This window comes from Apiospora kogelbergensis, assembly GCF_038363985.1.
Source record: "Apiospora kogelbergensis strain CBS 113332 chromosome Unknown utg000001l_segment0_segment0, whole genome shotgun sequence".
Taxonomy (NCBI): domain Eukaryota; kingdom Fungi; phylum Ascomycota; class Sordariomycetes; order Amphisphaeriales; family Apiosporaceae; genus Apiospora; species Apiospora kogelbergensis.
The window spans coordinates 5,156,346-5,177,639 of record NW_027117418.1 but is presented as its reverse complement, the minus strand read 5'-3'; the positions used below and the strand labels follow the sequence as shown (position 1 = coordinate 5,177,639).

General features: G+C 53.3%; 7 protein-coding genes across 7 annotated transcripts; 2 read left to right on the top strand and 5 right to left on the bottom strand.

Annotated features, from left to right (window-relative positions):
• Positions 1 to 848: 848 nt before the first annotated feature.
• Positions 849 to 1,281, bottom strand: PG998_001649 (uncharacterized protein; the record flags this gene model as incomplete). The annotated part of the gene is made up of 3 exons (XM_066868467.1): positions 849 to 941; positions 1,000 to 1,081; positions 1,241 to 1,281. 3 exons carry the CDS (start codon positions 1,279 to 1,281, stop codon positions 849 to 851), a joined length of 216 nt encoding a protein of 71 aa, XP_066736882.1.
• Positions 1,282 to 1,754: 473 nt separating this feature from the next.
• Positions 1,755 to 4,395, top strand: PG998_001648 (exosome complex exonuclease rrp protein; the record flags this gene model as incomplete). Its single annotated transcript, XM_066868466.1, has 3 exons — positions 1,755 to 2,117; positions 2,172 to 3,073; positions 3,120 to 4,395. The coding sequence occupies 3 exons, from the start codon at positions 1,755 to 1,757 to the stop codon at positions 4,393 to 4,395; spliced, it is 2,541 nt and encodes an 846-aa protein (XP_066736881.1).
• A 1,381-nt stretch (positions 4,396 to 5,776) lies between these two features.
• Positions 5,777 to 6,511, top strand: PG998_001647 (uncharacterized protein; the record flags this gene model as incomplete). Its single annotated transcript, XM_066868465.1, has 2 exons — positions 5,777 to 5,832; positions 5,926 to 6,511. The coding sequence occupies 2 exons, from the start codon at positions 5,777 to 5,779 to the stop codon at positions 6,509 to 6,511; spliced, it is 642 nt and encodes a 213-aa protein (XP_066736880.1).
• A 1,643-nt stretch (positions 6,512 to 8,154) lies between these two features.
• Positions 8,155 to 10,141, bottom strand: PG998_001646 (uncharacterized protein; the record flags this gene model as incomplete). The annotated part of the gene is made up of 3 exons (XM_066868464.1): positions 8,155 to 9,244; positions 9,307 to 9,790; positions 9,865 to 10,141. 3 exons carry the CDS (start codon positions 10,139 to 10,141, stop codon positions 8,155 to 8,157), a joined length of 1,851 nt encoding a protein of 616 aa, XP_066736879.1.
• A 2,475-nt stretch (positions 10,142 to 12,616) lies between these two features.
• On the bottom strand, positions 12,617 to 13,716 carry PG998_001645 (uncharacterized protein; the record flags this gene model as incomplete). Its single annotated transcript, XM_066868463.1, has 3 exons — positions 12,617 to 12,673; positions 12,824 to 13,317; positions 13,449 to 13,716. 3 exons carry the CDS (start codon positions 13,714 to 13,716, stop codon positions 12,617 to 12,619), a joined length of 819 nt encoding a protein of 272 aa, XP_066736878.1.
• Positions 13,717 to 14,472: 756 nt separating this feature from the next.
• On the bottom strand, positions 14,473 to 15,276 carry PG998_001644 (uncharacterized protein; the record flags this gene model as incomplete). Its single annotated transcript, XM_066868462.1, has 1 exon — positions 14,473 to 15,276. One exon carries the CDS (start codon positions 15,274 to 15,276, stop codon positions 14,473 to 14,475), a length of 804 nt encoding a protein of 267 aa, XP_066736877.1.
• A 2,811-nt stretch (positions 15,277 to 18,087) lies between these two features.
• PG998_001643 (uncharacterized protein) lies at positions 18,088 to 19,999 on the bottom strand (the record flags this gene model as incomplete). The annotated part of the gene is made up of 3 exons (XM_066868461.1): positions 18,088 to 18,168; positions 18,247 to 19,761; positions 19,827 to 19,999. 3 exons carry the CDS (start codon positions 19,997 to 19,999, stop codon positions 18,135 to 18,137), a joined length of 1,722 nt encoding a protein of 573 aa, XP_066736876.1. The 3' UTR covers positions 18,088 to 18,134.
• Positions 20,000 to 21,294: the final 1,295 nt, after the last annotated feature.

Genomic DNA, 21,294 nt, shown 5'->3' with positions numbered 1-21,294 from the left:
GGTGGGTGACTTCGTGCTGGACGGTACGATGGGTCGCAGTGTCATCAAAGAGCCCGGCGAGGTGAAACTGTAGTTTATGTAGGAATGGTGTTGCGAACTGTGCTGGGTTGACTCGTGCGATTTGTGTGATGCAATTGCCAGAATCTTGTTAGCGGCACAAGAGGCCCCTACTGATACAGTGAGTGGTGCTTAAGCTGGCTTGCGGGTGGAATGGGGTATTTCGTCTCCTCGCACAGGCCAGCCAAGCTTTTGAGCAAGGCTTATTAAGGGGGTATTGGGGATTGTAGAACTCCGATCGCAAATAAAGGAATTCTCTTCAGAAACTCCCATGTACAAACGGAAAATGCACTCGTTGGATTGCCAATACACACCAATAAGCCAACAAACTTGCTGAAGCGGTCGGCTTAGGTAGGGAATACTCAGCGGGAGTTATCTGCAATACCCCCTGCATACAAATTGCACCGTCTAAACCGGCGGGTTCGATCAATTGCGCGTCAATCGACATGAAGCTTGTTCTTTGCTTTCATCACGTGCAATGCAGGACACTTTCCAGCATCAGTGCTTTGGAGAGAGACATGCAACGAAAGGGGTTCGCCCGCATTATGCCTGCCCACACCCCATGTCAAGGGGGAGGCATCATGAAGAAGGGAGCAGATGAGAAGGGACTCAAGATGCCAGTAGTGGCTCCCACAGTATATAAGTATTGGAGGTAGTGCCCATCATATCTACTTAATGGATTGGGTGTGCAAATGTCCACGTATTTCGTACATAGCAGCCCCCATCCCTGGGTGCACCCGTCCTGGGAGCCCGGCACTGAGTAGAGACTCTCTCTCGTGAGTTAAGCCTGCTCATTTCCGCTTGAGGTGAGTCGAGTCGTGCTCTTTACTATCTTCGCGCGCTTCGTTCAAGAGCTTGTCGATCTTGCGCTCCTGGAGAGCAACCTATGCACCAGACAGGGTTAGATTCCAATGCAACGAGCTGGGTCTCGTCTATACCAACCTGCAAGCATTTCTGGTAGTCTTTAAACATAGTGGCACACTCGTTGTCGTCGGTGTTGCCATTGCCACGGAGGTATTCTGGTCTTGTAAGCACGTGTGGGATGTCCGACTGGGATATTCGCATCGAGGCTTCCAAACCCACTTTCGCTGTACCATTTTAAAAAACAGGTATCATATCGCCTGGGCTTGGTATTAGTCTGTTGCTTCTATCAACGTCGGTAAAGATCAAGGACAACACCTACTCCTTCACCTCGTTGCACTCGGGAGCGAGGGATGCCGACATGATTCCAGCGATGAGGCTGCTCCACTCGTTATTGCTCGCAGGAAGTACAGCTTCTTTCTGGCCAGTATGAGCGATCCGTTGTGAATGCCAGGCAGATGAGTATCAGGTATTGGATGTGGAATATGCCGCCGCTGGAGAGACCGGTCGGCGGCGAATGCGAATGCTTTATCGTTATCGGACCAGGTGCCAGGCTGGATCGGATTAGTAGCTACTTTCCATTCCATTCAACGTTCCTTGCAGCAACTGATCCATCTCTGTGCTTCTAAGCTGCTGGCTGCTGCGAACCCAAGACCCCCCAGTCTGCGCCCCACGCCCCACGTCCGTCCCTGGGCAATCGGCGTTTATCGAAGCCGACATTTCTGAAATTTTGTTTAACGTCTGTTTGCGTGAACCGGTTGTTGAGTGTAGCAGCGCCCAAGCCGCATTCCTCGAGACATCTTTGGACGACCATTTTCTCCAAGTCTGCCATCACCATGGGGTCATCCAGCGACTTCAAGGCCGTACAAGGACAGATTCAGGCTGCGCTCGTCGCGACGACCCGAACTGCAAACCAACTTGCCGCAGAGGATCTCAGCTTCCATCGCAGCAGCAACCCCACTGTCGACGAGCAACTGGACGAGGCAAGCGAGCGACTGTTGACGCTCTCCAGCGAACTTCTGAAATCGGCGACCAAGACCACAGACCTCAAAGCGCCCGAGCTGGAAGATGCCGACGATGTCGAAGTTCACTGGTCGCGCATTGTCGATGTCATCGACACCTTGCTGGAGAAGGCCGACACTTGCCTCGACGAGTATACCGGCTTGGTGAAAAGGAAGGCTGCGCCAACAGAGGAAGCGGTACGATGAGCCACTGGATTCGATCGCGTGCCTACAAGCTGACCAATTACGTAGGGAACCCAACCCAAGAAGGCAAAGACCTTTACTGCCCTCGATGCCTCGATGCGCCGCGCCAACATCCTCAAGCCTCAGAATGTTTTCGAGGTGAAACCCGACAACACCAGCACATCTCCGTGGAAGCCTATTCTTACAAAGAAACCCCATGCTACTGTGCCCTTCGCTCAGAGCTTAAACACATTCAACAACGAAGCAGATTCCACACAGTACGACTACAGCATTTTCTTTCCTCGTGCTTTTGAAAATCCAGACTACCTCCCTCATCCAGACACAAGTGTGCAGGGTGTAGAACGCCGAGTCAAGAGACATAAAGCAAAAAAACGGCGTTTGTGGCGCGAAATGACTACGACATGGAACACTAACAGCGAATTCAGATACAAGCACCCGTACGAAACCGAGATCCTCCAACTCAAATATCCCGAGGCCATGTACGAAGCCAAGGAGCCGATCAAATACCAGCCTGTCGAGTCGACCACTGCCACATTCGTCGACACGTTCGAAGGGGTGCTTGACATGCTGGCGGAGCTTAAACAGGCAGACGTGATTGCTATTGACACCGAGCACCATGACTTCCGGACGTACTACGGGCTGCTCTCGCTCATGCAAATCAGCACACGTGAAAAGGACTGGATAGTTGACACTCTGCAGCCTTGGCGCCACAAGCTGGAGGTCCTGAACGAAGTTTTCACAGATCCCAAAATCGTCAAAGTCCTACATGGCGCGTACATGGATATCCTATGGCTCCAGAGAGATTTAGGCCTCTACGTCGTTGGCCTTTTCGACACTTTCCATGCTGCCGAGTCCCTTCAGTATACATCTAAAAGCCTCGCATACTTGCTGAAGCGCTTCGTTGATTTTGACGCCGACAAGAAATACCAGCTGGCTGACTGGCGTTTACGGTATGTTATCCATCCCTGATTGCAGCGTCATATACTAACCTAACAGACCGATACCCGAGGAGATGTTCTATTATGCGCGTTCAGATACCCATTTTCTGCTTTACATCTTTGACCTGATTAGGAACGAGCTCCTTGCGCGGTCAAACCGCAGTAGACCAGACGAAGACCACATGACGCATGTCTTGGAGAAGTCGAAGGAAACGTCGCTGCGCAGGCACGAGAGAATCGTTTACGATACGGCATCCGGCCAGGGTCCCAATGGATGGTATAACATGTTAATCAAATCATCCGGAAACCTAACCCGTGAGCAGTTTGCGGTTTTTCGTGCTGTGCACAAATGGCGCGATGATCTCGCGCGGCGTGAAGACGAGAGCCCCATGTTCATATTCAGCAATTCCGCCATATTCGATATTGCGAGACGCCTACCTCCGGACCCAAAGGCCTTGTTCAGTATTCTCGGCTTCCCTTCCTCTCACGCATCACACGTCGCGAAGACGGGCTTGACAGATCTTTTCAAGGTCATAGCCAAAGCAAAGGAGGAAGGTGAGACTGGTCCAACTTTGTCTGACTTCTTCCGTGGTAGTACCATTGGAATTGGTGAAGTGGCAAAACAGGTCTTCCCGAATCTGGGTACCGCTAGTTCTGGTGTCCTGGATACCAAAGATCTTGTTTCTGAGCAGTCAAAGCTCTGGGGCGGAGTCCCTGTCGGCAGCCGCTGGGAGAATACCTCGAGCGCCAATGCTGCGGCGGATGGGCTGCGCTTTGCTCTGCCATGGGCAGCGTTCATGGAAAATGCTTCTTTGGATGAAACCTCCGGGGAGAGCCTTGCGGTGCGGTCTCGGAAGGAGCCGGCGCAAGCACAGCCAACTAATGAGCCGATGGAAGATACCGAGTTCACGCTCAAGGCCGGCAAGAAGCGCAAAGCCCCAGAGCCCGAGGGAGACGAGGAATCGGCAGCTGGGACTTCCAACCCGACAACGTCTGGATTAGATGGCGATGAGATCGCTCTGGACGATTCAGAGCGGGAGCTCGAGCAACAGGATGCGGAAAGGAAAGCACGGAAGGCCCAGAAGAAGGCAGAGAAAGCCGCGAAGAAGGCCGTCAAGGCTGCGGAGAAAGATACGGAAATTGAGGACGAGCAATTGCCCTTTGACTATAGCACAGCCAAGTCGGTTCTCAAGAAGCAACGTAACGGGGACGCCAACGGCGGGAAGGGTAAGGTGTTCAATCCGTACAAGTCTCTTAATGCGGATGGCCCCAAACCTGCGCGAAGGATGCATGGCGAGAAGCCGGGGAAGAGCGCAACCTTCAAGAAAGTGTAGGTTCTCTCCTCCGTATCCAGCATGTAAGACATCACCAGCATAGACAGGCGTTATTGGCGTTTCTTTGCCTTTCTAGGTTAGCGACGAGATGATCAATTTGCTTGGTGGCATGCGTCGCTCTGAGACCTTCTTTCTGTGACAGATACTTGCGATAAGGGTTGCTTCACTACACTCTGCCTGGTATATAATATTTGAGAAGAAATCGGAAATCCAGTTTTCAAGAAGTCAGCACAGAGAATCGAAGAGTGTCAGCTCATCTACTTGCGCATTTATCATTAACCGATCCAGGTCTCGGCAAGACCCAAACCCAACCTTATTTAAACGTATTCCCTTCCGTGCGCAGCGAATGTTGTGAAACTGTATACATAAACGCTTCCATCTAACCATCGTGCCGGCCATGTCTTTTCGACTTTCGGTTCGTACTAGGCAGCTTGCCCAATGGAAACAAATAATTCATTTGCGGGCTACCCTAGCGCCCGTCTCTTTATCTGTTATATTCACCCGTCTAAATTGGGTCAACTCTCCGGGCTATACTGATGGATATGATAACAACTAAAATACTCCCTAGCTGAAACTCAGTATTGTAAGCAATAATAGCATAATAGATATGGTCAAATCACGTCGTTATAATATCCTGCCCTCTGTAGCTCGACCCGCAGTTCCGTTGCGAGCTGCAACCTGTTGCATTAGCTGCGTATTTATAGCTATTGAATCTGACCAGTCTTCTCGTAAGGTCTTAATGGGTGAAACAGTTACAACCGAGATGACCTCCTGTGTAACAAGCAACAGCTAAGCTCTCAGACGGTTCAGGCCATATCCGGCAGTCCCAGTTTTGTATTTATACGGAGGCAGGTTACTATCCACAATTCCGAGTATCAGGCTAAGTTTTCTTCGCCCACCCTATAGCTATAGTTGTTAATATCTACCTCCTCCCCGCGAGGTGGGGTGTGGTTGGCACAACCAAAGAGGGCGTGGGCCATTGTTCTTTCATCACAGCTGCGAAGGACGCGGTAGGGGTCCTTGTTGATGTCGATACCATCAGCTAGCTTCATAGTCAGTTATGTAAAGGGGCGAAACTCGGAAGTACTTAATGGGATAACGATGCTATTTTTATATATACATTATAACCTATAGCTTATAAATAAGGCAGGTCTATTATAAATTAATACCTTTAATGCTTAAAATCGATTCCCCCTTTTTTAATAAAGTATATTATAATAACCTAGTTATTTAATTATTAATATAAATCCTTAAAGTATTTAATTACTTTATTAAGGTAGGGTGCCCATCAGTTATTATAGTGTTTTCCACGTCGCAGCGTGGAATAATGGGCGCTTTTCCGGTGCATCAATATCCTGTGATATCCTGCTATTTTCATCCAATGCCCCCTGATTTCCACCACCACGGCCACCATCGCATGATACCTCCACTTTCCAAGTACGCCACCTGAGTGGATTTCCCTCCGGACGGGTGATTGTGAGGGTCACTTCGACATCCTCACCTGCGATCCTGAGTTGGTCGTACTTGGAGACGCCCTCGCCGTGGCGGACCAGGGGGCCCTCGAGAACCTCGTACCGTAACAGCCGGTCGACCGCGCGCCCCCGCTAGTGCCGCGCAGGGTCGCCGACGCCGCTTCCCAGTACGGGGAGCGGGCGTCGAGCAGCGTGTACTTGAGCGCCGACTGTCGCTTGTTGCGGCGGCCTTCCACCGGCGCCATGTACGAGGACCAGGCGAGCACGAGGCGGCCCGTGGTGCAGCCGTCGGCCAGCGTTGCCACGAGTTCTACAAGCCCTTCTTGCTGGGCCGCGAAGTCCAGCAGCGTCGCGCTCTCGTGCCGGTCCCAGAAGTGGAGCGGGTAGGTGGCCTGTCCCAGGCGGATGCTGCGGCGGCCCTGGCCTTCAGCCCCCGAAGGCGAAGGCGGCGAGGCGGCGGCGGCAGCAATAAAATGCACCATGTTTCTGCGCTGTTTGGCCACCTTCTGCTGATCGCTGAGCGACAGGTCACATGCCACATAGACGTTCTCGGGCGGCAGCCAGTGCGTGTTCCATCTCGAGGCCAGACCAAAGAAGACCTGATCGGCGCGGGTCCGTACGTAGCCCTCCATGGTCTTGGTTAGATGCACGTACATATTGCCCTTGCCCGGTTGGGAATCTTCGGGCTGCAAACGGCCGAGCCGGAGGAATATGCCGAGGTCGGACGCGTGGAGCAGCTCCGTCCCGTCTATTCGGATACCCTTGTTTGTGACGCTAAGCTCGCCCTTGTGCAGCTCGGCCGGCTGTTTCCCCAGTGTCTTGGCGCTCAGGAACTCCCGAGGGTGACGGGCGAGAATGCCTCGGAACACGGGTTCCGGCTCCTGCCCGTCGCCTGTTGTTGAGACAGGAGGGTCGTCGGCAGTCCAGGCAAATAACGTCAGGTCGCCGTTGGACCGGCGACAGATTTCTTCTTGCAACCTGAGAAATGCTCTGTTCCCTTCTCCGTATAGCAGCGGCATGTTGATGTCGAATATCCCCATCAGACAGTAGGCCGCATCTTCAGCTCGCGTGGTTTCTCTCGTGGCAGCCCACGACATGCGGCGCGCTACATGGACCGAGGAGAGCGGTTTGCGGTTGAAGAGAATCTTCTTTTCGATGCCCGTTGCCTCGGCGATCTTGGACTGCAGAGACAATTTGGTGCCGCGATAGTTGAAGTCCTGGTCCAGAAACGTTAACCTGGCCGGGGCGATCAGCTCCTGCAGCGTCCAGCCGCGTGTCCACCACCGACACTGGAATATGTCGTTAACAACACCTGGCGCAAGCTCGGTCTTTGCGCCGCTCTCGTTGTTGACTCGCCGTACCGCCGCCGGCAAATCCCCCAAATAGGCGTAGCAGATGGTGGAGTCGGCGTACCACCGGTACATGGAGTTGATGGCCTCGGACAATTCGGCGCTGCTTGTCTTGTCGATGCAGCATGTGTCGACCCAGGCGTAGCGCAGGTGGGAGCTGTAGCTTCTGGCCAGCTCGCACATGCGCTCAATCTTGCGGAAGCCCTTCTTGCGGCGCGCAACGTCGTCGCGGTGGTCGCGGAACTCCTGGAAGGTGACCTCGCCATCCTCCCAGGTGTGCGACAGGATGGCGTAGGCCGTCCTGGTGTGGTCCAGGACGTGCTCCAGCTCAAGGGTGTCGATGTTGATGAGCCACATGTCGCTCCTCTCCTGCTCCCTTCATGGCGTGTATACGAGTCCGTCTTGTGCCTGGCTGTCTAAGACAACAGGGGCTGTGGATCTATGTGGCTGCTCTCCGGGCCTATTAGAATCGACTTTCTGGTTTCATTTGCAGCGCAGGCGCACGAGTAGCAGCGGTTGGCTTGCTTGAGACAAAAAGAGGCTTGACAGGTCGTCAGGAGTGGAGATTCCGCTTTCTTTACGGCGTAGTTAGACAAACCAACGGACCAATCAGCATCGTGAGATCGTGTTTATGTGGTTCTAGCACAGCAAGGGGTTTTGTTGGATACCGACGGTCGATCTCGGAGTCATGTTCGGTTTAAGCAGGATCGTATTATACGTGCTCAAGGTTTTTCCAAGTAAATATCATATTGTAAACCACACCATGGTACATTAAACGCATATGGCAGTCAAAGTATAAGTACACTGAGCATACAAAAGTACAAGGCAGACGACGTATATGCTAGCCAATGCAATAAGAAGACAAGATTGACAACAAACGAGCGACAGAGATACAATACGGGACCAAAGCCGTTTCGGTCTCGCTCCAAAAAATGAAATCAAGGGTGGCACTTGGAGTCGCGATACTCCTTGGGAACTTGGGGCATGGTCTCGAGACTCTCCTGGAGCACCATGCTCATGCCGCCCTTGAGATGGGACTGGATGTGGCAGTGGATCATCCAGACGCCCGGGTTGTCGTTGGGCCGGCGCACCACGAGCCAAGACTCCTGCTGCTGCGTCTGGATCGTGGGGTACGTGTCCCGCAGCGGCGGGTTGACGAGGTTGAAGTTGCTGGGTGCCGCCGCCGCCGCCTCGGCCACCGAGTTCCACGTGAAGTTGCCCTGGCCTTGGCCGATGACGTAGAAGTGGCGGCCGTGGAAGTGCACCGGGTGCGAGGGGCCGGAATTGGGCTGTATCATGACAAAATCGACCCACTTCTGCGTGGCCGGGATGGTCCTAGTCCAGTCGTTGTTCAGACCGGGCTGGGGGTTCAGAAGCAAGGGCTGAACATCGTCCAGTTCCTGGGGGCGAGGGGTCGAGTTGAAGGCCCACAGGTTGAGGGCCTCGCCCTGCTTCATAACAACCTTATAGGTGGCGTCGACAGTCTGGGGAATGGGGGCTGGCGGGAACGGCTTCGCCTGGGCGGGGACGAAGACGGCCACGTCCGAGGTGGCGTTGACGCCACGCTCGTTGATGTACGGGACCGAAGGCTCCTGGGACTGCGTTTGGCCCTCGACCTGGAAGTCGACGATGGAAGAGCCGAACAGGACCTGCGGGTCCGCAGTAGAGCTGACGCGGAGAGTGTACTTCTTGGGCTTTTCGAGCCTGGCGATGACCGTGTAGCGTTGACCACTGGCAATCGGAATCGATTCTGTGGTGATAGGCTCGATCCAGTTGCCATCGGCGGCAACGATAGTCAGGGGGATCTCGTCCAAGGAAACCTGAGCCGTAATCATACTGAAAGCGCCAATCAGGTCCAGCATAATCCACTTGTCTTGCTCGCAGTTCTTCGACTTGACGACCTTGATGACATCCAGCGCAGCATTAGTCTTTTGGCAGCCGTAGAAGATCTCGCGTGGAACGACGCTTGGGTCAGGCTTCACGTCCTGGGGGCCAGCCAACGCGGCCAGAACCTGGGGAGGAAGGCAGCTGTGGTGAGATTAGTGTTTCTGTTCTTCCGACTCGGGAGTTTTAGATTGACTCGTCCTTACCTCTTGTCAGTGAGGGTAGATCCGTTGACCCTCCCCAGCAGTTGCTGTTGAGCCTTGGTGGTGAGAGGAGCCTGCTGTTCTGGCGTAAGGCAATCAACCTTGCCCTTGCCGTTGACCAAGACCGAGTCAAAGCAAAGAAGGTCAATGTGAGATTTTTGAGAGATCTCGGTGACCACGCTTGAGGGCACATGCCGCCAATCTCCCAACATTACCGGGTAGCGATGCTTCTCGGCCGATTTGATGGCTTCGAGCGAGGCTGGATCTTTGGTGACCAGGCTGTAGAGGCCCGTCGGGTCGTCCTTGGGGTGGATTATGATAGGTCCGTACAGGCCGTCATCAAATTGAAGGTCAGTGTGGGAGTGATACCAGTATGATCCGTGTTGTGTTGCCTTCCACTTGTATAGAAACTCGCAGCCCGGCTGGATGTGGGACTGTGAGAGACCCGGTGTGCCGTCGGACCAGGGAGTGTTCAGCATCTCGATGCCTGGGGATTATTTCCGTCAGCCACATGAAAATGAGACGAAAGGCAGCCAACTAGGGGGCAATGTTTATACTGACCGTGATAGTGAAGAGAAGTGTTGAAGGGGGATCGATTCTTCACAAGGATCTCGACCGCATCTCCCTCGTTGATCTCGAGTTTAGGTCCCGGGAACTGCCCGTTGATCTTGAACAGCTCGCGTTCGAATCCATCCGGGGCGCCTTTCTCCCAGGTGACGGTTAGTTCGAATTTCTTAGTTTGGGTTTGATTGTTTGGTGAGGGTAATGTTAGGGCGGAAGCGAGTGACAGAAGGGCATTAGACCAGAGCCATGCCTTGGTTAGCGAGAGGACGACCATTTTGATGGTGCAATGATAGACAATTAGGAGAAAAGATATGAGAATATAGAAAAAAGGGTAACGACAGACGGCGACGAGGAGATGCTGATGATAGAACAAAGTCATGATGGTAGAAGACGTCTCGCAGGATATATATGCATCTGCGGATTCATCTTCTGGGGGAGGCACCTGTCAGGGGTCTAGACTGCCCTTCCCCCTGGGTGGCCGATCCTAGACAAAACCAAACATCCCGATGACAGAAGCTTATGGAGGGTGATTTCGAGCCAGCTATCGGGACCTGAGGTTCTTGTATCAAGCAGCAAACGCCAAATGGTCGGATGAGCCGTGCTTTCTGCTGGCGGGGACTGACTTTCTTCCTCCTCCTTGTCATCACCGACACAATTCCAGAGGGCATCCTGATTTGTGGTATTTGTAGCCCCAGGCTTGCCTTTTCCAGAAACCACCAGGAATAAGTCAGATTAGCCCCTAGCCCAAGCCCGAAGTCTGTGCCCTGCACGATACTAGAGACAGGCTAACTTGGGCCTTTTTTCTTTTCTTCCGCAGCCAAGCAGGAAGGGTCCAGGGTGTCCGGTGGACTGGATCAGCCGCAAATCTTGGGCGAGGATGATCAGATGGCTGATCAGGATTAGCCCCATGCATGCCCCAGGCCGGAGAGCCAATAGCCGAACACAGGGGTGGCCTGTCAGTTGAACCTAATCACCACGACCTAATGATATGGTTTCTCTGTATCTGTCTTGTGTTTGTTTGTGCTATCAGCCTTGGGAGGGAAATTAGCCCTCGGTTCTGGGACAAACTCATGAAAAGGGGGTGGTCTTGCTGTCTTCGGGACAAACACGCACCGGCTGGAGACGGCAATGCTACTCTGCAGTGGGTGTGCAATCAGCAACACCCAGAAATAAGAAAAGCGGCGTTGCTTTGCGCGGTGCCTTGGCCTAAGCAAAAGAAAGAAAGAAAACGAAACGCTCGAGTTGTCCCGGCTAGCGCAGGAGATAGTCCGAGTCCTAAAGCGCCATTGTGCGCCTTGTAATAGTTTGTGACTTGACGCCACGCTGCGACGCTCCAAAAGCACGAGCGCGCTTCCTTCAGCTTGCCGGCTTGGCGCCCAACGTTTCCTTTGGCAAGACACGCAGACAGAAGCTGGCCGAGCCAGTGCTGGGCGCATGAACAAGTGGAGATCAGTCGAAAGGGCCATGAAAACCGATGGGGGCAAAAGCAACGACGGCGCATGCAGGGGTGTTGGTCCGGGGCTCAGATCATCCATCGCTCCTTACCGTCATATCCCAAGTATCGTAGACATATACACAGCCGTTGCCAGTGTGGTTCCAATAGGAACTCGGTGCTTGGCGCTGGATCAAGACAGACCTAGACCGCAGTCTGATTCTCGATGTGAAGGTTCAAACGCCCAACACCTTAATCTGACTTGTGTCTTGGCAGTTTTTACCCAACTAACTGCTTAGGGCCGGGAAATCCCATGGCGTGTAGATTTTGTATCGGCGTTATGTCTGTGTGCTTCCTTGCTCGGTCACGCCTCATGCCTTCCTCCTTGGCGAACTGCCCGATCAGTGTGCTGTTTCCATTTTGATATTGTATAACGTAGTATATGAACTGAAAGAAAAGAAGAAGGAGAAAAAGGACGGAGATGACTCTGAGTGAGACAGAGCTCATCGTGTGATCTTGATGATGGGCCCGTTCTTGTTTCTTTTCTACTTTCTTTTAATCCTTTCTTTCGTTATGCAGAGCACAGTCCGGCAAAAGGTGCCGCCGCCTATCGCCAGATAGCATCGGCTAAATATGTAGCAACCAAAAGTCCTGTTTGTAGTGCTGGCCGTTTGTTTCAGGGGCAGGCACCCCAGCTATTCGCGGCGTTTTCATAGCGAGATCGCCTTTGTCTTGTACAAGCCTTGGTCCGACTAGGCACGTCTTAGCAAAATGAGCTGAGCTCAGGTGTCTCATCGTAAAAGGCGTTTTGTCGTTGATATAAGCACAAGATGGGCATAGGCACCTTGTGGATGTAGTCCTCTGATGTCTCTCCACTCACGAGCGTTTCCCAGACTAGGTAAGTAATGGGTGACAGGGCGTTTTTACAAAGCAGTTCTATTGTTATGTGAAGCTCCTCATTTTCTCCCCGGAGTGGTGGAAGCCGCATCAGCACCGTCCAGCCCACTGCGCGTACAGATCTTTAGCATACAAAGTGGCAGCAGGCCTTTGTGGGTACGGGAGCAATTGATCAATGATGAGACCAGATAATAATTGAAGTCAGGAAGAGGACAGCTACAACATAGATAATGCAGTGTTTGCCGAAGCGCGCTGCTCCAAAAGTCGGTAGCAGCTGAATCGGCAATGTGATATATCTTGGCGTTGGAAAGCTCAACCATATAATACGAAGGACGAACATAAGTAGTCTATCAGGCCATGCTTATCCGTACCACGAATTCGACTATTCTAACATGCGCGAGCCAGCTTCTCGTTCAAAACTCAAAGACTGTCAAACTTATCTGCTGCTGCGTTTATCTTCGCCGAGATGGCGGTTATCTGTCCACGAGGAATCAATCATAGGTCAAATGTATGGTATACGTTGCGACAAGGGCCATGGTATAGCAAGAAAAAAAGGGGGTTGGGGTGTAGAGGAAGTGTAAACAATAGGGGCACGCCCAAGCTCAAAAAGGAGAGAGGAAAACTCACGTTCTGTTCCTCGAACACGGAGAAGTGGTGACCGTCCACATCCACGACCTCCTTGAGAAAGCCGTCGTGCTCAGCGCTGTAGGCCTCCCAGCCGAGCATGCGGTTGCCGCGCTGGTGGTCGACGAAGGTCGAGCTGGGGTCGGCGGCGTAGCGGTCGCGAGCGCGGAGCAGGATGGTGGGCGGGACGGGGGCCTCGCGCCAGGCGGGCTTCTCCCAGGCCTGAATCATGATGCGCGCATTGAGCATGTTGAGCCCGACCTTGTCGAGCAGCTTCAGGGCGTCGAGCTCGGCGCGCGGCCTTTGCACCACCTCGGCCGGTAGGTGCTTGTCTGCCAGCGCGGGGACCTCGGACGCCGGGCGCGGGCACTGCGTGTCCACCCACACCATACCCAGGACGTTGAAGCGCGGTCGGCGGTCGACGCTGCCGTCGCCGGACGGCTGCGTGGCGATCTGGTGCGCCATCTCAAGGGAGAGCGCGCCGCCAAGGGACCAGCCTACGGGCGAAGCATTCAGCATACACAGGATAAGGCCCCATGCGGTTTGACTCTCAGTGCAGTATCAACAGGGTAGGCGAGAGCATTCAAACGAGGAGTGCGAGCAGAACATCAAGGGAAAAGTAGCTCACCACCGAGAATGATATCGCCGCCCTCAGGGAGCGCCTCGGAGATCAAGCCGATGTAGTGCGTCGCCATCTCGGACAGGCCGCCGTGCCACCAGCCGCCGTCGTCGAAATGCGCGTTGGCAACGCCGTAAAGCGGACGGTTGGCCGGAGGATCAAGACAATGGTAGCTGAAGGTGGTGCCGCCGCCGTCGTGCATCAGGATGAGCGGCGCGCGGGGTCTGGTGTGCGAAGTCGATTCCGGCCCTTCGGAGATAAGGGCCGGGTTCTCCATTCCCTCCATCGACATCTTTCGCTTTGGCCTTTGCCTTTGCCTTTTCTTCTTTTTCTTCTCTTCCTTTCTCCCCTCTTCTTTTCACTTCCCCCGAATCTCACTTGGCGGTCTTTTCTCTGTCCTGGGTGCTGATGGAATGGTGGTTGCGTGCCAATCTGGAGAGAGATGAAGAAGCGTGGACTGACTGGCAAGCCAAGCCAAGCGTTGCCGTCGACGGAGGGGCCAGAGGGGCTAGAGAGGCGCCCACTTTTCGTCGGCTGTTCCTCTCCTTGTGAAAACGAACAAGACGAAGACGTCGACTGAATAGCCAGTAAATTCCGTGAACTGGCCTGCCCGGCACCCACGCATTCAATCTTTGCTTTTCTCTTGCTTACCGTGTCAGATTGCACCGAGAAGACCGGCACCGGAGAATGCGGCCTCATAGGAGGATTAGGTCTGGACATGTGTGATTTATGGCCACCTGGCAGGCGGCCGCCCTAGCCTATTGGGCTAATTCGAGCCTGACTGCATGTAGGTGTGTACATGACAACTCGTCGTACATTTCACAATTTTCGTCACTCACACACGTAGAGGGTCGCGGGTAGATGGTTTTACAGTTTTGTATTATTTTGAGGGTATCCAAGTCTGCTAGCATCTATTGGTCGCGACGATGATCCCAAGATCCTAAGAAACCAGAAATATTCCGACCCAACTCCATGCAGTATCGTTTCATCTATTCATGCAGCAATCAAACGAGGCCACCGATAGGGGTATAATCTATCGGCAGGTGTAGCCACCGTCAATGACGAGGTCGGCACCGGTGGTGTAGGTGCTGGCATCACTGGCGAGGTAGACGTAGGCGCCCTTGAGCTCCTTGGCGTCGCCGTTGCGGCCCATGGGGATCATGGACATCCAGAGGTTCTGGGTGTCCTTGTCGACGAAGTCGGACAGACCGGTGTCAATGTAGCCGGGGGAGATGCTGTTGACACGGGCGAAGTCGCGCCACTCGTTGGCCAGCGAGCGGGCCATGTGGATGCAACCGGCCTTGGCCACGTTGTAAGAGGTCTGCTCCTGGGGGTAGTTGGCGATGTGGCCCGACATGGAGGCGGTGATGATGAAGGAGCCAGAGCCCTGCTTCTTGAAGACGGGGCCGACGGCCTTGGCGCAGTAGGCAGTGCCGTTCAGGTCGACCTGGATGACGTGGTCCCAGTCCTCCTTGGAACCGTCGATGACACCAGAGTTGGCGGTGGCACCGGCGTTGGCAATGAAGGCATCGATGCGGCCGCCGAAGTCGTTCTGGACGTCCTTGACGAGCTGCTCGCAGCTGGCGTAGTCGCTGACGTTGCACTTGTAAGCCTTGACCTTGACACCGTAGTCCCTGGTGAGCTCCTCAACGTTCTTGTCGGCGCCCTCCTTGCGGGAGGCGTAGGTGATGGCGATGTCGGCGCCCATCTCGGCACAGCCGCGAGCGGCTTCGATGCCCATACCACGGGGGCCGGAGGCACCAGTGACGACGACGACCTTGCCCTTGAGGCTGAAGAGGTCCATCAGACGGTTGGCGGAGGGGATTCCTTGAGGCATATTGGCGATGTTTGGGTTGGTTGGATATGGAGTAGCTGTAGGGTATGTTGGTGAGGTGGACGTATGGTGGGATGAGTCAGATTGGAATATGGAATGCAAGTTAGTTACTGGACACGGCAGGAAGAGGCAGCTTTATACTGAGCAGTTTGCCTGGGCCCTCTCCATTGCTAGGCCTGGATCTAGCTCCCATCTCGCCCGGGATGGCGTATGCAGTCGGCCATGGCGTATGTAGATGAACCTTGGAAGGTGGAGTTCACGTATTTCGCATCAGTCGGGGGTGACATCATGTATGCATGGCTATGACAAAGGGAAGTGATGGGAGATGGTTCTCTGTCGAGTCGCGCACTTGAGACGACATCTGGCAACGCGGGGCAAGCGCTTCTTCCAAACGAAGCGACAGCCAGTCATCTAGCAGTGGGGTGGTGGATGGTGAGTGGTGAGAGTTTCGTAGTCGACTACGTATGCGTATGCGACGGTTGACATTGCTCCCCCCCAAGTCCCTCAAGGCCCCGCCTGCCCGCCATTGGCTGTAGGCTGTAGCGATAGCCAGCAAGGTGCAGTGCTGCCAGCCTCTGAACTGCAATTGACCCGAGAATGCATGCAGTCCCCCATGCACTGCGATGCGCTGCAAACCTGAACTGTAGGCACCTACAGTGTGGTGGGTTCCTTTCCGTCGACTAACGATCAATGAAGCTGCAAGTCCAGCCTCCAAGCCCGCCAGGAACGAGTCCGCAGTGACGTCGACAGTCCCCGCTGCAAAAATGCGACAACCTTCCACGAGGCACGATTCAGCTTCGCCTTCCTTCGCCATCGCGGAAGAGCGGTTATTTGACCGCCCGGTTGATTTTCTTCTCCCCTCCCACCGGCTGACGTCGTGTCCAATCGGGGCTTTTCTTGATTTTGCTACAAGCCTCCCACTGCCGACCGCCGCCCGCCGCCCCCGCCGCCCGCCGCCCGCGTTGCTGCTAGAAGGCCTTGCATCGTCGATACATGGCTAGTCGCCCCAGCAGAGTTTTTACGCATACACCTGTCGACGTAGCGGCCGATGCGCCAAGTAAACGGACGTTCTGCATCGTGAGCCGGAGCAACTGCCCGAGGCATGCAACTAACGTGTTGCGTGTAGTAACGTGGACGCACCAGGATTTGCCTTAGACCGTGGAGCCGGGCCGATATCCTCTTGGATATCGGCCGATTGACCAGTGACAAGGTGCCCCCACCCCGGGAAATCGGCGATTCGCCTTGACAACACGCTGGAGTTCTTTACGATCACCGATTCCCTACTTACATCACCTCTGGTCCTCCACGGAGTCCTTAGCTCCGCAGCTCGAGAAGATGCCAGAATCATCTTCGCCGTATGTCTCCACTGTAATTCTTCTCGCGGGCTGAGCCACCGAAATATATAAAATGTGGCTAATGATAGAGGCTTGCTAGCCCCTGAATCCGCAAAGGCTCAAGCTACTACTTATATTATAAAGATTAATTAATTAATTAAAGAGTTATATTTATAATATTTCCTTTCTATTAAGTTAACAGCTTCGTATTAAACCGAGAAGAACAAGAAAAGAAGCCCTCATTCTATTTACCTAAGTACACAAGGGCCTATCTCACTCGGCCCGGTGGCCATGCCAGACTAAAGAACCATATCTCCTACCATGACCATTACGCTAAAGACCGCCACAGCTCTGGTCGTGGACCCATTGTCGTTCTTGACGTTACTGAACAAGTTCGACAAGCTGGACCCGAAGGAGTATAACACATGTCTCGAGGTAAAAGGGCCAGTTAGGACAAGCCATTTAACGCCTAGGGGCGGCGAAGCCGCGCCAACCTCCCGAAGGGTATAGGGCGTGCTACCTATCCATCTATCTATCTAAATAACTCGAAGTAACGCCCGTAGTTCCGTAACTAGTATACATGTAGTCTTAAGATTAGAGGAGCATCTTATACCTTTTGGCTTACTCTAATAACTATTAATTCACTCCGTTTCGAACGTCAAGCCTGTCCGGTAGAAGTCGTTGCTGTTCAGTGCCTTGATGGCGTGTCGAGGGAGGGCTTCCGTCCTCCACTGGGACAAGCCATATAACATGTAGAGTGAACATATAACAGGTACACACTGAACTAAACACAGCTTCAAGCAATGCTGGGCTGAGTGACTGGCAAGCCTATCTCTAAACCATTAGGACACGTAAGCATCTCTATTGACCACGAAGAGCAATGTGAATTGCCGACATGGGATGGAGTGGAAATCATGTTCAGATATGTACGTGACTGATAGTAAAACCAAATCTGGCCCGCTGAATATATAGAAGAACTAAAGATAAAAGAAAAAGGTGTATATATTGCAGTATTGCGAGCGTGTACCATACAATGCTAAGTGCTCCCCCCTTCTTGCACTTCATACGCACTCTTTTCCATCCAGTAAAGCCTCAAGTGCTAATGCTCAAGCTTTAGTACATACAATGCACTCGCCCCCAATCCTCTAGTCCAACACTGATGGTTTAACCCAATCCCAACTTCTATCAAAAGACCCTAAAGAGCCTGTCCCTAGGCGCTGTACACGTAATCATTTTCAAGAGTCCCTCTTGGGGCAAAAGATTGCGAATCAACAAAACTAAGACGAAAAATAATGTCGATAATGATGGAATTAAATGGGCAGTATATGTGCTTTGACGACCTGGAAGTGACCACGTAGGGAAAGCCTCCAATAAGGTGGATTGTACGTGTTTTTAGCATAGTGGTGGTAGATGGGAAATTTACAAGATAACAGCATCCAACTCGATTGGACGCATAATTTGCCGACCTTGTAACATGTCGAGAATCGCCAACAACTGGCTCGGTTTGCGTAAAAAGAGTGAAACTCTTTAGAAGTTTTCCTTACCCCAGACGAACGAGAAACTAAGGAGCGGGTCAGTAGATGCGCTTGGTATCCACGAAACGAGGGGGAACAAAGAAAATCAGACGCAATCAACTTACCCAGGTTCGCTGTACTTGTTACAGAAGATATGCAGGGTACTACCCAGACCCTTGGGACCACAGAAGAACACACCAGCTTCGGCGGGGGTGTGCAGCTTCCTGATACCGCGGAAGATCATGTCCCAGTTGGGGCGACCGAAGTTAGTGGGACTGCGAAGACCAGTGATGGTATCCTTGTCGGCGTTGGCATCGTTGATCATGATGTTAGTCGCATCGTCGGCCTTGATCTTCGCGGTCAGGTAAGTGTGGATTTCGATGCGGCCGTCTACGTCTTGGGCCTCAATGGCGAGCAGGAGGGAACGGAACCACTCGAAAGAGCCGAAATCTCTGCAGATCCAGAAGAAGTAGACCTTGGACAGGCGAGTCTTCTTCTGCGGGTAGTTCATGCGGTACCAGATGGACTTGAGGATAGAGGCGAAGGGCGTAACACCGATACCGGCACCGCAAAGAACGGCAATCTCGTACTTGAAGACATCTTCGGAGGCGGAACCGAACGGGCCATCGACATAAACTCGGGGCAGTACTCGTCGGAGAGCAGGATCAACCTCGGGGCTATCACCGTTGACACCGACAACCTTGGAAGAGTCGCCCTTCTTGTCCCATTCGCAACCCAGCGCAGCAGAGACTTGCCTGGTGAAATCACCAACCACACGCATGTGGATGGAGATATAGTCCTCCTCGGGTGCGCTGGTCAATGTGAAGGGATGGTACTGCCACAGAGACACTTCGGGGCAGCAGAAGAAGATGTACTGACCAGCCCTGGTTTTGGTGTTCTCCTTCTTGATCTGGATCTCGCAGACGTTGCTGGGATGCTGGATGACCTTGGAGACATAGGTCTTGTCTCGTCCGCGAAGCTCACGGGCGATACGCTCGGCCAGGTAGACGTATCCTCCGTACATCCAGTACTGCCAAAAGACACCAATGGCCGAAGCACCAACCGAGGTACAGAAAGGCGCCGAATCGGGCTGGATCATGCAGAAAGCACCGTGGATGGCCCAGAAGAAGAAGAAGACGATGAAGAAGTGGTGAGTGTACCAGAATCGCTCGTAGTTGGCTCGGCGGGGCGTCTCGTAGGATGTCATGACCATACCCGTCAAGGCGATGAGCATCACGTATCCAGTCCAACCAGGACCCGACACGAAGTTGGCCAGCAGCCATCCGTAGATACCCAGGTTGTTCTTGGCGGCGATCTGGGCGAAGTTGTTCCAATGAGCAATCGTGTGCATCCAGGAGAAGAAGAAGATGGACCACGCAGTAGTGATGTGGAAAGTGATGTTCTTGTCGAACTGGATGATACCGTTCAGCGGCGTCTGACGGGCGAGCGAGATAAACGTGCGGCAGACGGGGAACAGGATGAGAGCCACATCGATATGAAGCACCAGAGCCGATGCTCTGGCAATCATGAAAGTCGGTCCAAACGTGTCTCGGGCGATTTGGGAACTGTCCTTGAGTGCGTAATGGACGAAACCGAAGGCGAAAACCATGGCGTGAAGGGCCATGAAGACAAAAACGAAACTAATCACCACTGTGTTAGCTTCGTGCTCTTCCCAGGGAAGACTCATACCTTGGCCAAAACATACAATCGTCGATAACCTTCGTTAACCATCCATCGGTCGAATCTTTCCCGCGACGTCAACTCCTTCTGCTTCTCCTGTGTCATCTCACCCGACAGCAACATCCGCGTTAACGGGGTCCATCTCGATCGCTCTGTGGGCTTCTCCCTCATGTCCATATAAGCACCGCCGTACGACATCTTGACGGTAGCTTTCCGGGTTGTATTCCGTTATGGTGATTGATCGTTCAATTCGAAAATCTGGTGGATTTGGAGTATCGCGTCCACCTGCAACCGGCCAGGTCCCACGCACTCGTTACAAGAGATCGAATCCTCCTCTTAGATTAAACCTTTCCTAATTATACCGTACGAAGTAGGTGCCTTTTGGTTCCCGGTAGCTTGTTGATTAGATTCAGAGCCTGCTGAACTGGCGAATGTCCATGAATCAAAAGAGAGTCGTGGACGAAGAAGCGAAAAGTCGTAGTGTATGTTTGGGTAACCGGTTCCTAGCACGCAACACACATATACAACAACAGACTGAGTCGTAAAGAATGGAATCGGGACTGAGCCTGCAATCGCGAGGAAGCAAAAGAGAGCTAGGGTCGGTCAGCCAGCAAACACGCTACCAGCGATCAAAAAAAGGAAATGACAAAAATAGGGTGCGGCGTGGTGGAAGGGAAAGACAGCGGCAGCAGAACAAGAAGAGAATAGGTTCAGTGCGGCGGAGGGGGAGGACACGGGAAGCGGGAAGGGGAATGGAAGGGAAGGGGGCATTGGAGAGGGTTAAGGGTAAAAAGATGCCAAGCGTTTTCAGAAACATGGGATCAGCTCGTTAACCTTCGTGGGTAGATCATACCTTGTCACTGTGCCTGCACCGGGCGGCTTGCTTTCGACGGCTAAGGGATCCCGAGAAAGAGGAATTAGAAAGAGATGATATTGGCAGAGAGAAGGTTGAGCGTTTCGTTCTCTAAGGATGGATGTGAGTTCGAGAAAACGGGAGGCATGGAAAGTAAAGACCAGGCGAGGGCAAGCAGGGCACCCGAAAACACCGAGTAGCGAGAATGAATGCAAGATTGATAGCGTAGCAGCAGCAGCAGCAGCAGCGGTGCCTGCAGGCGGTCCAGCCAGGGCCGCGGGTGGTACCCTGTTGATAATCCGTAACAAGCAGACCCAATATGAGGCTCAAGCGGGATCCAGCATCAGCGGCAATATAGCCCGATATCGTACCGTATGTATGTGGGTAAGGGAGACTTGGTAGGGCACGGCAGAACAAGGGGGCGCCTACACCCTGCCCGTCGTCTGCTGTTCGTTCGTACATTTGCATTTTCTGCGCCCGACGCGTAGCAACCGACGACGTACGATCCATCGTCTGCTCTCCACTTTCGACTGCAATTGCCATGGTGCTCTGACGAAGGCCGTGTTGCCGCAGCAAATAGCAGCTGGCTAGGCTGGATGATGGAGTTCATTGGCAGCATGGCGACAATCTCGAAACAAAA